Here is a 15,804-nt window from a genome sequence, read left to right as displayed (position 1 = left end):
CCTTAAAATCAATGAAAATGGTAAAACAGGAAAAGGGGGGTAGAAATGCTGGCAAGGGAGAGGGAGGGGTTATTTTAGATAAGGTGTCTGAGGAGGTCTCACTGACCAAAAAAAAGGTGAAGAAAGAAGCCATGCGACTCTCTAGAAGAGCAATCCAGTGAGAGGGATGAGCAAGAGCAAAAGCCTGGCGGTGTGTGCACATGTAATGTGACAGAGGAACGGAAAGGAGGCATGTGCAGTGAGACCATGGGTAAGAGGAGAGCAGTAGGAAATGAAAGCAGAGGAGCTGCAGAGGCCTGAATACAAAGCCCTGCAGGCCATGGCTATGACTCTTATTTTGAATGGGGATGGAAAACGCAAGGATATTTTCAAAATAAGAATCCCAAAATAAGATGATTGGGATCTAGTTGATGCTTATAAAAATAAAATGTCAAAAATGTTTTAAACTTTCTTACTCCATAGTTACATAATAGAACTAGAGGCCCGGTGCATGAAATTCCCCTCAGCCCAGCCTGCACCCTCTCCAATCTGGGACCCCTGGGATCGGGCCTAAACCGGCAGTCGGACATCCCTCTCACAATCCGGGACCACTGGCTCTTCACTGCTCACCTGCTTGCCTGCCCAATCACCCTTAACTGCCCACCCTGCCAGCCTGATCACCCCTGCCTCTTTGTGCCGACCTGATTGCCCCTACCTGCCCCCCCCAACCCCTGCCGGCCTGGTCGCTCCCAACTGCCCCCCTGCCAGCCTGGTTGCCCCTAACTGCGCCCCCTGCAGGCCTTGTCGCCCCTTCCTGCCCCTTCTGCTGGCCTGGTCGCCCCAGGCAGCCTACTGCTCAGTCATTTGGTCATCCCTCACTAACCCCCCTGCAGGCCTTGTTGCCCCACACAGCATGCTGTTCCGTCATCCGTCTGGTTGTTTTGGTCGTGACGGCCCCTGGCTTTTTATATTTTAGGATGTTTATAAATGAAGTCATTTCCAGTTTAAGATAATAAGGTAAAGTGTTTTCCTTAAATATTCATATTAAATCAATATAGTTTTAAAAATACCATAATCCAGTATATTACAAAAATGAAAATAACTCAGAAAGTTAAAACTAAGCTCCTGAAGTATTTCTATGTTGGTTCAGACCAAAACTATTAGTACAATTACCACCATACTACCAAAAAATGACTTTTACTGAATGAATATTGTATGCAAAATACTAATGCTCCATAAAATAGAGGGTGCTAGATAACTGTTTTTACAATATTAGATTGCAAGAAAAACAAAGGATTAATCATATATGTTAAAATCCATTTTTTTCTTGACATATTTTTAAAACTCTCTTACCTGCTGAATGAGGTGCATACACTTTGAAGACTGCAATCCATAAGCATTGTTGACTATATGTGGAACGCCATAAGAAGCACAAATCACAGCCAGTTCTTCTAATCTACAAACATAAATATATTCAATATAAAGACCAACCCATATTATGCTTTATAAATTACAGTGTGAAAACTAATATAATAGTTATTGTTAATGTACATGAGGAAAAGATGACAAAACTGAAATTTCTACAGCAGTATTTTAGCATATAACTAGAGGCCCAGTGCACAAAATTTGTGCACGGGTGGGGTCCCTAGGCCTGGCCAGCGATCAGGGCCGACTGGGGCCAGGCCGATCAGGGCCTGCCAGTGGGGGGGAGGAACAAGGGGAGGGACTGGGCACAGGAAGTTGGCTGCCAGCCCCGAGGAGGGAGCCGGCCCTCAGCCCCCCTGGGAAAGGGGCTGAGTCCTCCACCACCCATCCCCGGTTCCCCATCCCAGCCCGGGGCCTGGCCCCACAATGCTCTCTGTCCAATTAATGAACTAATAAAGATAATATCTACCTATCCAAATTAAGACTACAAAAGAATTAAGCTTAATTTAAAGACATCAAAATTTTTAACTTTAATAAAACCAGAAATTCAAACATACTAATAACGATGCAGCACCACTTTCCTAAAGTTCACTCTTGTAAGAAATACTCACCATATAATACCACTGAAAAGTGGTATACAAGAATTTTACTGATAAAAAACTTCATACATGTAAAATACTTAATACTGCACCAGGCATACAGTAAACATCCAAAAAGAGGTAGTCAAGATAAGACAGAAACAATACTATCCTCAAGGATAAATAATCTAACTAACAAATATCCATATGCTGTTTTTGGAAATGTGATTTATTTCTATCACATTAAAATTTTTCTAGATGGGAAAACCATCAATGAAGAAAGAACAGGGCCCTAACTGGTTTGGCAAAGTGGACAGAGCATCAGCCTGCGGACTCAAGGGTCCCAGGTTCGATTCCGGTCAAGGGCATGTACCTTGGTTGCGGGCACATCCCCAGTAGTGGGTGTGCAGGAGGCAGCTGATCGATGTTTCTCTCTCATCGATGTTTCTAATTCTCTATCCCTCTCCTTCCTCTCTGTAAAAAAATCAATAAAATATATTTAAAAAAAAAAAAGAAAGAATAGGGATGTTTAATTTTTCAATGTAAATTTAAAATATGATTGGTAAGTAAGAAATAAAGCATATACAATACAAGGTGGGGCAAACTAGGTTGGCAATTGTGAGTATGTGAAACAGATTATTCTTATATTATTAATTACTAGAGGCCCGGTGCACAAAAATTTGTGCACTCGGGGGGGGGGGGGGGTGCCTCAGCCTGGCCTGTGCCCTCTCGCAGTCTGGGACCCTCGGGGGATGACCACCTGCTGGCTTAGGCCTGCTCCTCAGGGTATTGGGCCTAAGCTGGCAATCAGACATCCCTCGGCAGCCCTTGGGGGATGTCCACTTGCCAGCGGGGAGCAGACCTAAGCTGCAGTCGGACATCCTTAGCGCTGCTGAGGAGACAGGAGAGGCTCCCACCACTACCGCTGTACTGGCAGCCATCAGCCTTGCTTGTGGCTGAGCAGAGCTCCCCAATGTGGGAGCGCACTGACCACCAGAGGGCAGCTCCTGCATTGAGCATCTGCCCCCTGGTGGTCAGTGTGTGTCATAGTGACCAGTCATTCCCAGTCTTTCTGCTGTTAGGGTCAGTTTGCATATTACCCTTTTACTATATAGGATAGAGGCCTGGTGCACAGGTGGGGGCCGGCTGGTTTGCCCTGAAGGGTGTCCCGGATCAGAGTGGGGGTCCCGCTTGGGTGCCGGGCCAGCCTGGGTGAGGGGCTGATGGCTGTTTGCAGCTGGTCACACCCCCTTCAGGGTGGGGGTCCCCACTGGGGTGCCTGGCCAGCCTGGATGAGGGGCTGATGGCTGTTTACAGCTGGTCACACCCCCTTCAGGGTGGGGGTCTCCACTGGGGTGCCTGGCCAGCCTGGATGAGGGGCTGATGGCTGTTTTCAGGCTGCCCACACCCCCGTTAGGGTGGGGGTCCCCACTGGGGTGCCTGGCCAGTCTGGATGAGGGGCTGAGGGCTGTTTTCAGGCTGGCCAAGCCGGCGACGGAAGCTCCCAGCCTCTCCTTTTTTTATTTTTTTTTTTATTCTGGGATTTATTTACCTTCTATAATTGAAACTTTGTTGCCGCTCCAGCTCCGAGGCCAGGGCCTGCTGAAAGCAGGTATCTGGGGTTTGTTTAGCTTCTATAATTGCAACTTTGTTGCTTAGAGTGGAGCTCAGAGCCCGGCTGCAGCAGGAAGGAAGCTTGGCTTCCTCCATCACTGGAGCAAGCAAGCCTCCTGCTCGCTTCAGCTGCCTGGCTGCCGGCCACCATCTTGGTTGGGTTAATTTCCATATCCTGATTAGCCAATGGGAAGCGTAGTGGAGGTATGGTCAATTACCATGTTTGTCTATTACTAGATTAGACTGTATTATTTGCAATATAATCTTAAAATTCACAGACTCATGGTTGGAGCAAGGCAAATTTTCATGAGCATAGTTTTAAAATTATCTCTTATCTTTGTATAAGATAGTATAAGATAGTAAAAGCCAATATGCATTCATTACTGCCAAATTATGTGATTCCATGGAAACCAAAGTATAATTTGGTGCTACAAAAATAGTAAACAAAGTCAATATAATTTTAACAAATTACTAGTATTTTATTCAAAATGTTAAAATGAAACAAAGACTTGTTATCAAAACTAGAAATCTGTATTCCTATAACTAAGCATATTACATTTTCAGATTAAAAATTTGTGGCATCCTTTAGAAAAGTAAACATTTGCTTTTTTCCCCTTTACTTTTATTTTCTTATACATTTGCATTTTTCTCAGAATGCAAAGGCAACCACTGTGTATACCCAAGTGTACATCTGTATTAATCTTCCAATTAAAAAATATTCAAAGGGCAACAAATAATTCTAAAATTTTCTGTTTAAAATCTGTTACTACTAATAGTTCCTACACAGGAAAACTGTTAGATCAAAGGAGTAGAGATAACAATGAAAATAAGTAAATCCACTATTTTGTTTAGAAACTTCTATTACATAATGAGGGAAAAGATGCTAAGAAACCAGAAACAGAAAAAAGAGCAAGAAACAGATGCTCTGCATCTACTCGGGTGACAAAGGAATCTCCACTTGGTACTTGTTGTTTTTCCTTCTTCTATATCAAATTTTTATTTTCTCAAGAGATGATGCTGTTTCTCAGTAAGTAGCGCTATTCTACACAAGGTCAATTTATTCTCTTGGAACAGTCCATTCACCTATTTACTGCCAAATGTTACTTAAGCATCTTTGAAAATTAGTATATGTATACTTTATTTAAAAGACTGATGAAACCCTAGCCAGTTTGGCTCAGTGGACAGAGTGTCAACCTGCAGACTGAAGGGTCCAGGGTTCAATTACAGTCAAGGGCACATTCCCAGGTTGTGGGCTCGGTCCCCAGTGGGGGCAGGCAAGAGGCAGCTCTCTCTCTCCTCCTTTCCCTTCCTCTCTGAAATCAATAACAATATATTTAAAATAAATACATAAATAAAATAAATATATACATAAAAGACTGATGAATACCTAAAGGACAATATTCACAAATCATTTACCTGTCAGGTACCCTTGGAGCAAAACAGGATGTAGTAGAATGAACACAAAGCACGTTATCAGACCCAAGTTCCTGGATTTTAGCTTCTACTGCTTTCAGGTCTGTGCGCAGCTCATCGCCTTCTAAAACGTTCTCTATCACCACGGGCTCAAAACCTAACCAACCAAATCAGAAATCAAAATATTAGTGTAAACTAAATAAGAGAAGACCCTGAAACTCTAGGAAGTAGCGCTATTCTACACAAGAACTCTAAATACTTATTTTGGTCGAAGAACCCTCCTCTAGCAAAAAAGACCTGGCTCAACACTGAATGAGTCAAAGGCAGGTCAAAATAACGTGAAGGACCACTAGACTACAATTAGGACCACAAATCTATTTAGCACTTTGATATGACAAAAAAGACTAATTCTGGGAAGGAGAACATGTTAAATATACATCTATAAAAGTAGTAACAGCCACTAATGACAAAAATGATCACTAGTCCACAGAAAAATAAATCTACACATTCTCTGGCAATGCTTAAGTTTTATTTTAAAGTTCACTTCCTTTCAGATATGAATAAAAATAACTCAAGTATTGAAACAAATCACAATCATCAACTTAATATTTTACCTCTAAAGAAAAGGTAATGCATTTTAGTAGCCTAGGGATCAATGACTCATTTCATAGCTTACAAGGGCCTTCTATAACCTAAATATAAAAATTGTTTTTTGCCCTGGCTGTTGTGGCTCAGTTAGTTAAGCGTCGTCCCATGCACCAAGAGGTCACCAGTTCTATTCCCAGTCAGGGCACATGCCTGGGTTGCAGGCTCAATCCCAGGTGGAGGGGAGTGCAGGAGGCAGCTGATTGATGTTTCTCTCTCATTGATGTGTCTCTCTCTCCCTCTCCCTTCCTCTCTCTAAAATCAATAAAAACATATTTTTAAAAAATTGTTTTCAATTTTCAATTGAATTAGTACACCTAACTAGCATGTGATCAAAGGTCACCCCAAATAATAACTATGTAACCTTGTATGGTAAATACTTAGGTAACCGTAAACTTAAAAAGTTGTATAAGAAAAATATACACTAAATAATGTACAAAGCACTTATATAACTACTAAATCACCCGGCGCCACCCACTCCCTCTCCGGCCCTTGAAGCAGCCACTGCCGCTGCTGATCAGGCCCTCCCTCAACGCTGCCCACTGCAACCTCCTCCTATCCAGTCGACCTGTTACAGTGTCCCAGTTAATTAGCATATTTCTCTATTTTATATATATATAGTCCTCTGTGATACTAGTAAATACCTAACAAAGCAAAACCTAGGATAAAAGTAAAACCTAAAGGTTTAAGTCTCAGAAATTGGATAGAAAATAAACCTGGGAAATTTTGCACATAAAGTTATTATGCAGTCTCATCTTCAGTCTTCCCAAATACCAAATCTAGCAGCAGGCTAGATTCATGGATTGAAAAGCCTAAAGGATTTAGAAATCATTTAGCTCAACTCACTCATTTCAAAGATAAGGGAGCCAAAGTTCAGGAAGATTAAGTGGTTTCCCAAGGTCACACAGCAAGTTAGAGCAAAGTTAAGAGCAAGTAGTTTTCTTTTGAGTTTTAGAATCCACACCAAGTTGTCTGCATTCTATCTACAGAAATATAAAACCCTGGCCACTATAAAGTCATCATTTCAAATAAGTGGTTCAGAGGTATCCAGGTTTTTTTAAATACATACCTTCAAAGCTATTAAAACAAATATACAAACTTTACTTAAATAAGTAATTTCCTGAAGACAGCTAATTTTTACTGTTTTTCAAATTCTCTAGACCCAACTCTATTTTGCTTTCAAGCAATTAAAATACAAATTGTGGTGTTTTTTTTACAAATACAATAATCTTGCTTCCTAAGAATAGAGGCTATCCTGAAAAAGAATAAACTGTAAATCATAGGCCAACATCTTTTGGAAAATAGTTTTCAGTTTTTCAATAAGGCAGTCTTTCCAAATTCCAAGAATGTGGTTATCAATTCTTTGGTTAGTAGGATGCAAATTAACAGACTTGATAACTACACCATTTAAAATAAATCAGTGTATTTTTTGAAGTCTATCAATTTCTGCTATATGTCCCTATTTTAAATCCTTTTACATGAGTTTCTTTAGGATTATTTATGGAGTTCAATTACAGCCCAATACTGTTCATTTCATACAACAGACTGAAGTCATTCAAAAATAATGTTAAATTCTCAAATTCAACTTGACACACACATGCATGTGCATGTACAAGCACACACACACACACACACAGTATGGAATGTCAGTCAGTCTTTAAAAAGGAAATTCTGACATGTAGTATACCATGGATTAAAGCTTAAAGGCATAAGTAAAATAAGCCAGTCACAAAGGGAAAATACTCTAGAGTAGTCAAATTCATAGAGACAGAAAGGAGAATGATGATTGCTAGGGACTGGGAGCAGTGGGAAGGGGCAGTTACTGTTTAATGGGCAGAATTTCAGTTTAAGAGGATGAATAAGTTCTGGAAATGAATGGTGATTATAGTTGCACAACAATGTGAATGTACTTACTGTCATGGAACTGTACATTTTAAAATGGTAATTTTATGTGTATTTTATCACAATAAAAAGAAATAGGTTTAGTTTCTTTTCATTTATATATCTTTACATAAAAAGTTTGAAATGTCTAACTGATACTGAATACATTATACTAGTATACAACATGTCTCTTCTTTTACCTGCAGTGATCATGGATTTAAAGCAGGACTTCTGGTCTATTCGTGGCCATATAATATACTTTGCCTTTGGTCTTTTGTGTCGTAATGTCAAGAAACACAGAGTTAGACTCATACCAGTTGCCATAGGCACTACAAAGCAATTGGTCACTGTATGGACACCTAGGAATAAGAAGTAAAACAGAAATTAGTTATTCCATTGAAAAACCAGCTTTCTTCTTGAAGGAATTATATACTTCTAGCAAATAATAAGAGTTGTAGATTTAGTGCTGCTGCTTCTTTACTCACTCTCAGGAAGCTCACTGCCAATTTCATCCTCCATGCTTATGATCTAATTTTCTATCTTATTCTAAAGGTTTTTATACATACATTAGTGACCTGGTGCACGGATTTGTGCACATTGAAAGGAAATTTATTAGAAGGTGGCCAGCGGGGTGGGACTGGGCGAGATGGGCCGGACATGCCCTGGAGCCAACTTCCCATGGTCCCTCCCCGGCCAGCCACACCTGGGGCGGCGCCATGGCTCGAAGGGCGTCTGCGGAGTGAGCAGGGTCCCTCTGGCAGGTGGGGCCAAAACTGGATCTCCGACATCCCCAAGGGGCCCCAGAGTGCAAGAGGGCACTCGGCAAAGTTGCTGTCATACAGGGTGTGCTACACAAACACAAGTGTGCAGTAAACCAGATTCAGGGCCAACAGTGCCCCAGCAACAACATAACCCACGGCCAAAGGTGAAATCACATGGCCCCCTCTTCTCTGGTTCCGGGGTGTGTCACCCGAGAACCTCCACTGCCAAGTCACCACAGCTTGGCAGTAAACCAGATTCAGGGCCAACAGTGCCCCGACAACATAACCCATGGCCAAAGGTGGAATCGCATGGCCCTAGGAGGAATTGGGCTCCCTCCTCTCTGGCTCTGGGGTGCAACACCCGAGAACTGCTGCTGCCAAGTCACCACAGCTCAGCAGCTTCTGCAGTGAGCATCTGCCCCCTGGTGGTCAGTGTGCGTCATACCTACCAGCTGGTCAGACGGTCGCTTAGCCTTTTATATATATAGATAGATATGTCTTCTCAAAAATCATTTGTATCCTTTTTGAAAGAGACATTAATAAAAGAAAGTAGGCAAAGTTTGTGTGGCTGGTCAGCCAAAAGTATTATGATTAACACAGTACATACCAGCCATCTTTATGATGTCCAGGACCAAAGAATTGGCAATTTTGTTCAAAAGGCTAGAACCTGCAGCTTTTGGTTGCACAGCAGAAATATCACCCGATCGTCCAATTCCATGAATGAACCTAAGCAAAAAATGGGCCAACAACTGGACAAAAATATTCAATGTTCTAAGTAATCCACTGTATAAGTATACAATGCAATAACCAAAAAAAAAAAAAAAAATACCAGGGGTAATACTTGACTAATGTAGATATATTGCATAAACTATTAATAATATGAAAATATCCTATTATGTTGAAATAAATTCATCAATTTTGCTCTCCTATCTAGTCTCCAAAGCTGGCCGCCATTAATTCCTTTTCTCCCTATGCCCATATTGTACTGCCACACCAAGAGATGGAGTCTAATTCCCTCCACTTGAATCTGGTCAAGCCTAGAGACTTGCTGGGCCAGAAAGAAAGTGCAGAAGTGATATCTGGAACTTCTGAGTTAGAGCATAAGAAGCCTTAAAGTTTCCTACCCAGGCTCTTCAAGGGCTTGTTCTTGAGGACTCCCTCTTGTACTCCACATGCCCTCCTGGGAGAAGGCAAAGCCACATCGAGAGGGCAACTGGGCTCCCAACAACCTAAGTGTGCCAACTTGGATAAACTGCCCAGTTGAACCTTCAGGTGACTAAACGCTCAGCCACCATCTGACTGCAACCACATGAGAAACCCAAAGTAATCATCACCCTGCTGAGCCCAGTTTACCCACAGAACTAGGAGATGATACATGACTGTTTCAAGCCACTATGTTTTTGAGGTTTGCTGTGCAACAATAGAAAAGCAAAATATCTGCAGCGTTAAATTCTCTTCTTTCTTTCCTTTTCCCCTAACCAGAGCAGGAGACTAAGTTCCAATGGAGATGAGTTGATATTTCAAATATTGCCTTAATCCATTCTTTGAAAATGCATGTGCTAATCCACTCATTTTAAATTAGATGGTATACACTGCTTAAAAATACCTCTGAATATTCAAAATCAAAAATCTATTTGTAATTTATAGTTAAATAGATCAGAAACTCTGCATATTGGAATTATCACAGAACACTAGTGTCACACTTCATTACCACTAAAACCTCATGTACAAAGCATTTTTTACAGATAACTGTTATCAGCTCATTTTTAACATGAATTTTTCACCCAAGTTATACATTAGTTATCGTTAGTTTTAACTGCAATAAGGTTTTTCTTTTAACTGACACATATAATCTGTAGTAGTAATAGCCTAGGTGGCGTCACTCCCTCACACATCACGCCCTCATGTCGTCACAAGATGGCCGTCACAAGATGGCCATGCACACAGCAGAGGTGGGGCCTGGAGGAGGAGATGGGTCATAGCAGAGCAGGGCAGTTGTGGGCGATCATGCCGGCAGGGAAGGGCAGTTGTGGGCAATCAGGCCAGCAGGGGAGGGCAGTTGGGGGTAATCAGGCTGGTAGGGTAGGGGAGTTGGTGGCAATTAGGTGGCAGCGGAGGGCAATTGTGGGCAATCAGGCCGGCAGGGGAGGGCAGTTGTGGGCGAGCAGGGGAGGGCAGTTGTGGGTGATCAGGCTGGCAGAGGGGAGTTGGGGATGAACAGGCTGGCAGGGGAGGGCAGTTGGGGGCCACCGGGCCAGCAGGGGAGGGCAGTTGTGGGGGATCAGGCGGGCAGGGGCGGGCAGTTGTGGGTGATCAGGCTGGCAGAGGAGGGGAGTTGGGGATGAACAGGCTGGCAGGGGAGGGCAGTTGGGGGCCACCGGGCCAGCAGGGGAGGGCAGTTGTGGGGGATCAGGCAGGCAGGGGAGAGCAGTTGTGGGTGATCAGGCTGGCAGGAGAGGATTGTTGGGGTGATCAGGCTGGCAGGGGAGGGCAGTTGTGGGCAATCAGGCCGGCAGGGGAGGGCAGTTGTGGGCGATCAGGCGAGCAGGGGAGGGCAGTTGTGGGCAATCAGGCCGGCAGGGGAGGGCAGTTGTGGGCGATCAGGTGAGCAGGGGAGGGCAGTTGTTGGCAATCAGGCCGGCAGGGGAGGGCAGTTGTGGGCGATCAGGCTGGCAGAGGAGGGGAGTTGGGGGTGAACAGGCTGACAGGGGAGGGCAGTTGGGGGCCACCGGGCCAGCAGGGGAGGGAAGTTGTGGGGGGGTCAGGCGGGCAGGAGAGGGCAGTTGGGAGCGATCAGGCTGGCAGGGTAGGGGAGTTGGGGGTGAACAGGCTGACAGGGGAGGGCAGTTGGGGGCCACCGGGCCAGCAGGGGAGGGCAGTTGTGGGGGATCAGGCGGGCAGGGGCGGGCAGTTGTGGGTGATCAGGCTGGCAGAGGAGGGGAGTTGGGGATGAACAGGCTGGCAGGGGAGGGCAGTTGGGGGCCACCGGGCCAGCAGGGGAGGGCAGTTGTGGGGGATCAGGCAGGCAGGGGAGAGCAGTTGTGGGTGATCAGGCTGGCAGGAGAGGATTGTTGGGGTGATCAGGCTGGCAGGGGAGGGCAGTTGTGGGCAATCAGGCCGGCAGGGGAGGGCAGTTGTGGGCGATCAGGCGAGCAGGGGAGGGCAGTTGTGGGCAATCAGGCCGGCAGGGGAGGGCAGTTGTGGGCGATCAGGTGAGCAGGGGAGGGCAGTTGTTGGCAATCAGGCCGGCAGGGGAGGGCAGTTGTGGGCGATCAGGCTGGCAGAGGAGGGGAGTTGGGGGTGAACAGGCTGACAGGGGAGGGCAGTTGGGGGCCACCGGGCCAGCAGGGGAGGGAAGTTGTGGGGGGGTCAGGCGGGCAGGAGAGGGCAGTTGGGAGCGATCAGGCTGGCAGGGTAGGGGAGTTGGGGGTGAACAGGCTAGCAGTGGAGGGCAGTTGTGAGCAATGAGGCGGGCAGGGAAGGGCAGTTGTGGGCGACCAGGCGGGCAGGGGAGAGCAGTTGTGGGCGATCAGGCTGGCAGGAGAGGATTGTTGGGGTGATCAGGCTGGCAGGGAAGGGCAGTTGTGGGCAATCAGGCCAGCAGGGGAGGGCAGTTGTGGGCAACCAGGCCAGCAGGGGAGGGCAGTTGGGGGTGGTTGGGCCAGCAGGGGAGGGCAGTTGGGGGTGGTTGGGCCAGCAGGGGAGGGCAGTTGTGGGCAATCGGGCCGGCAGGGGAGGACAGCTGGGAGCCATCAGGCCGGCAGGGGAGCAGTTAGGTGTCAATCAGGCTAGCAGAGGAGCGTTTAGGGGACAATCAGGTTGGCAGGCAGATGCGGTTATGAGAAATCAAGCAGGCAGGCAGGCAAATGGTTAGGAGCCAACAGTCTTGGATTGTGAGAGGGATGTCCAACTGCCAGTTTAGGCCCAATCCCAAACTGGCAGTTGGACATCCCCCAAGGGGTCCCAGATTGGAGAGGATGCAGGCCAGGTTGAGGGACACCCGCCCCGTCCCATGCACAAATTTCGTGCACCGGGTCTCTAACTGACATATAACATCATATTAGTTTCAGGAATACAAAATAATGATTCAATGTTTGTATATATTGTAAAATGATCACCAACAAGTCTAGTTCACATCCATCATCACACACAGTAACAAGTTTTTCTTTTTTGTGAGGAGAACTTTTAAGATCTACTCTCTTAGCAACTTTCAAATATACAAAACATTGTTATTAATTATAGGTAACATGCTATACATTACATCCCATGACTTATTTATTTTATAACTTGAAGTTTGAACCTTTTAATTCAACTAGAAGTTTGGTGGTTTTGATTGAAAAAAAATTCAACTATGGATAGAAAATATCATCATGGAACTTTTCTTCAACTAAGATTATTCAAACCAGACTGTTAAACCTAGAGGTTGTCAAACTTCAGTAAAATTTTAAATCATGGAAGACAGGAGTTTTCATTTTAGAGTTTACCTATATTTCACAGAAAGGTAGAATAGAGAAATGACTATATTTGAAACCACTGTCAATTACATGGTTATCAGGATTGATGAAAAGCTTTTTGAAAAAATATAAGAGTAACTTAATAATCTAATATTAAATTTAATATACCCTTTCCTACATCTATCACAACAAAGCAAGGTGCTTATAAAATGGGATTCAGTTTAGATGTAGATAAACAATGACTTATAGTTCTATCTATATATCATTCTCTAAAAATACTTGCAACTGTAGAAAAGAAACATGGAAAATCATAAAAAACCTTAAGATATTTTAAACTCGTACAAATAATAGGATTATTATGTTAATTGTTTTTTTAAAATATGTTTTATTGATTTTTTACAGAGAGGGAGAGGGATAGAGAGTTAGAAACATCTGATGAGAGAAAAACATCGATCAGCTGCATCCTGCACACTCCCTACTGGGGATGTGCCCGCAACCAAGGTACATGCCCTTGACTCGAACCTGGGACCCTTCAGTCCGCTAGTCAACGCTCTAGCCACTGAGCCAAACCAGTTAGGACAGGTTAATTGTTCTTAACAGAACACAGAGCCAGTGTGTTTAACTACCGAGAACCTGACAAGAACTTTTACCCTGCTGTCTTGAAGAGCACCTACTCAGATTAAATTGTCCCATCTAAGTTTACATGCCCATGTGAATAGGGAATAGATTCCAAACAGACATTTTATAATCTAATATGATGAATACTGCCACCATTGTTTTTAGCAAAAAAAAAAAGGTAAGGAAAGCAATGTTTTCACAGGTTATTTGAAAAAAAAAAAAATACCTGTAATGACGCCGAGCAACTAACGCCGAAGCCACTCTCCCTTCCCGTTCTCCCACGCCACAGTTGCCCAGGAAATTGTTGCTGTCCATGATCGCCAGTTCATGTAGAAAGAGTTCGAGTGTACTTTCATCCCAACCATCCTCTGGACATTTGCCCTTAAAACAAAAAACACGTAATTATAGTGAATTATAATTTAATTATTATTTAAGATGGTTTCGTCGTTCCTTAGAATGCACCTCGATGCATTTTAAAACCTTCCCAGGTGTCATTTTGCCATGCTCCTTTGCTGTCCAAAATTCAGATAGAAATTCAGCACAATGAAGAACCCTCAACTAGGAAGAACGTTTATGTTACACTACATTACAATGACTTACAGATTCGAGAAGGAATAAATAAAAGCGATGAGATTTACTCCGATTTAAAGTTGCAGTAAGTTAAGGTTACTGAAAACCAGTAAAACCTTATCTTCAACGAAGATTCTTCAAACCAGACCGTTAAAACAAACACGGCGGGGGGGTGGGGGGGGTGAGGCCATGAGTGAGGGGGATGGGGGACAATGGGGGGGATAAGGACACATTTGTAATACCTTAATCAATAAAGGGGGGGGATCTAAAAAAAAAAAAAAAAAAAAAAAAAAGCTACAGGTTGCCAAACTTGAGTGAGATTAAATTCGGAAATGCCGTGCCCTGTGATGTTCCCAGGCAGCCCTTGGTATATACCGTGACTTATGAACACGTGTTCCCCGAGTTCTGGGCAAGAGTGAAAGGCGGGAGGTGCGACCTTTGCCCTTTCCGCAAACAAAAAAGTAAACCAACCGGGACTTCCACTCGCTTCCGCGTCCCCAAGTTACACGCAACGGGACTCACAATCTCAGCCCCGCACACGCCCTAATGCACTCTCCGGTTGGGGGCGCGGCGAGGTGGAGAGGGAGCTGAGCGCAGCCAGTCGGCGTAGCGCCTGCCCCGCGGCGAGACCCTGGGGGCAGCTCTGGGCCGGCAACCAGAAGCGGGCGAGGCTGGACGCGGCAGCCACAGGGGGCGCAGCGGAGCGGGGGGCGCGGCGGCGGGCGGCCACCGACCCCTCGGTACCTGCTCCAGAAGCAGCCGGATGAGGTGCTCGTGCGTGCGGCGGGCCTCACAGCCCTGCCGCACGTAGGCCGGCGACACCAGCCTCTCACCGGCCGCGAAACTCTCCGGGTTCATATTGGCGGTAGCAAAGGTGGCGTTAGAACAGTTGACACCGGGACGAACACCCACTAAAACCAGGACGGCACTCGCCGCCCGGACGGTACGGCAACGCCTAGGGCCAAACTTCTGCGTCTCGTTCTCGCACCTGCGCAAAGTGGCCCGGAAAGTGGACCCGAAACTGGTGAATTGGAGCATGCGCGGCGGGCTCCCGCGGGTGCTGAACATTAGCCCCGCCTCCCTGCCTCTGATTGGTCAGGTTAATCCTTGGGCTTTCTGAGCCGGACTTGAAGGACTTTGCACTCGCGCGGAAAGGCTGAGTGAGGAAAGGGAAGGGCCACTGCGTGGGGGTCTCGAAAGAAAAAATGTCCTAAGTTACCCTGTGTCCCAGTCCTGTTGAAATGGTGAGATTTGCGCCGAGTCTGTGCTTCAGTTTCCCAGATTCCAGGACATTTCACTCAACCTTCATACGTCTCACAACTCTTAGGAAAAGCAATTCTCACTCCTTTTCTCCTTTGCACGACAGAAGTTTTAACCCTACTTCCCGCAGCCTTATATGACAGACATTTGTCTTATATGACAGACATCTGTCATTACACACACACACACACACACACACGAATGAAAACTCTCTACAGACAGGTACTTGGTTTTTACTGCCATACCCACCCCCACCCCCACTCCCAAGCTCCTAGAATAGTGCCCAGAATACAGTCAGGGCCAATTTTTTTAAATCTGCATTAATGATTTACGTTGACCATTCAACAACCTAATGCTAAGTGCCGGAGATACAGAAATGAAAAGGCAGAATCCCTGCCTTCGATTTCCTTACCATCTTCCCTTTAGGTGAATCTACAGTAATTCCAGACATTGCTTTTGTCCTGGAGCTTGCTAGAGCCCATTTGCACTGGTTCCCACTTGCTTGCAAGAGCTGATGGTTAAATGTTCAGTAATGTTGTGAGCTGGTTTTTAAATGTAGCTGTTCTTTAACAACAAATTAGATAAGTTTATAATTAAGTTAACTGT

General features: G+C 45.1%; 1 protein-coding gene across 1 annotated transcript in view; it reads right to left on the bottom strand.

Moving 5' to 3' along the window:
* The window catches only part of SEPSECS (Sep (O-phosphoserine) tRNA:Sec (selenocysteine) tRNA synthase), a 43,664-nt gene extending 28,748 nt beyond the window's left edge, over positions 1 to 14,916 (bottom strand). The window contains exons 1-6 of the mRNA XM_070398531.1: positions 14,683 to 14,916; positions 13,595 to 13,749; positions 8,904 to 9,022; positions 7,736 to 7,894; positions 5,013 to 5,166; positions 1,333 to 1,435 (exon numbers count right to left, since the gene is read on the bottom strand). Of these exons, the coding sequence (XP_070254632.1) occupies positions 1,333 to 1,435; positions 5,013 to 5,166; positions 7,736 to 7,894; positions 8,904 to 9,022; positions 13,595 to 13,749; positions 14,683 to 14,796 (804 nt within the window). The 5' untranslated portion in view covers positions 14,797 to 14,916. The remainder of the gene's footprint in view (positions 1 to 1,332; positions 1,436 to 5,012; positions 5,167 to 7,735; positions 7,895 to 8,903; positions 9,023 to 13,594; positions 13,750 to 14,682) is intronic.
* Positions 14,917 to 15,804: the final 888 nt, after the last annotated feature.

Source organism: Myotis yumanensis, unplaced genomic scaffold, assembly GCF_028538775.1.
Source record: "Myotis yumanensis isolate MYYU_CA2020_CCGP unplaced genomic scaffold, mMyoYum1.0.hap1 SCAF_1, whole genome shotgun sequence".
NCBI classification, from domain to species: domain Eukaryota; kingdom Metazoa; phylum Chordata; class Mammalia; order Chiroptera; family Vespertilionidae; genus Myotis; species Myotis yumanensis.
Note: the sequence above shows the minus strand (reverse complement) of the source record. Positions and strands in the feature narration are given on the sequence as shown.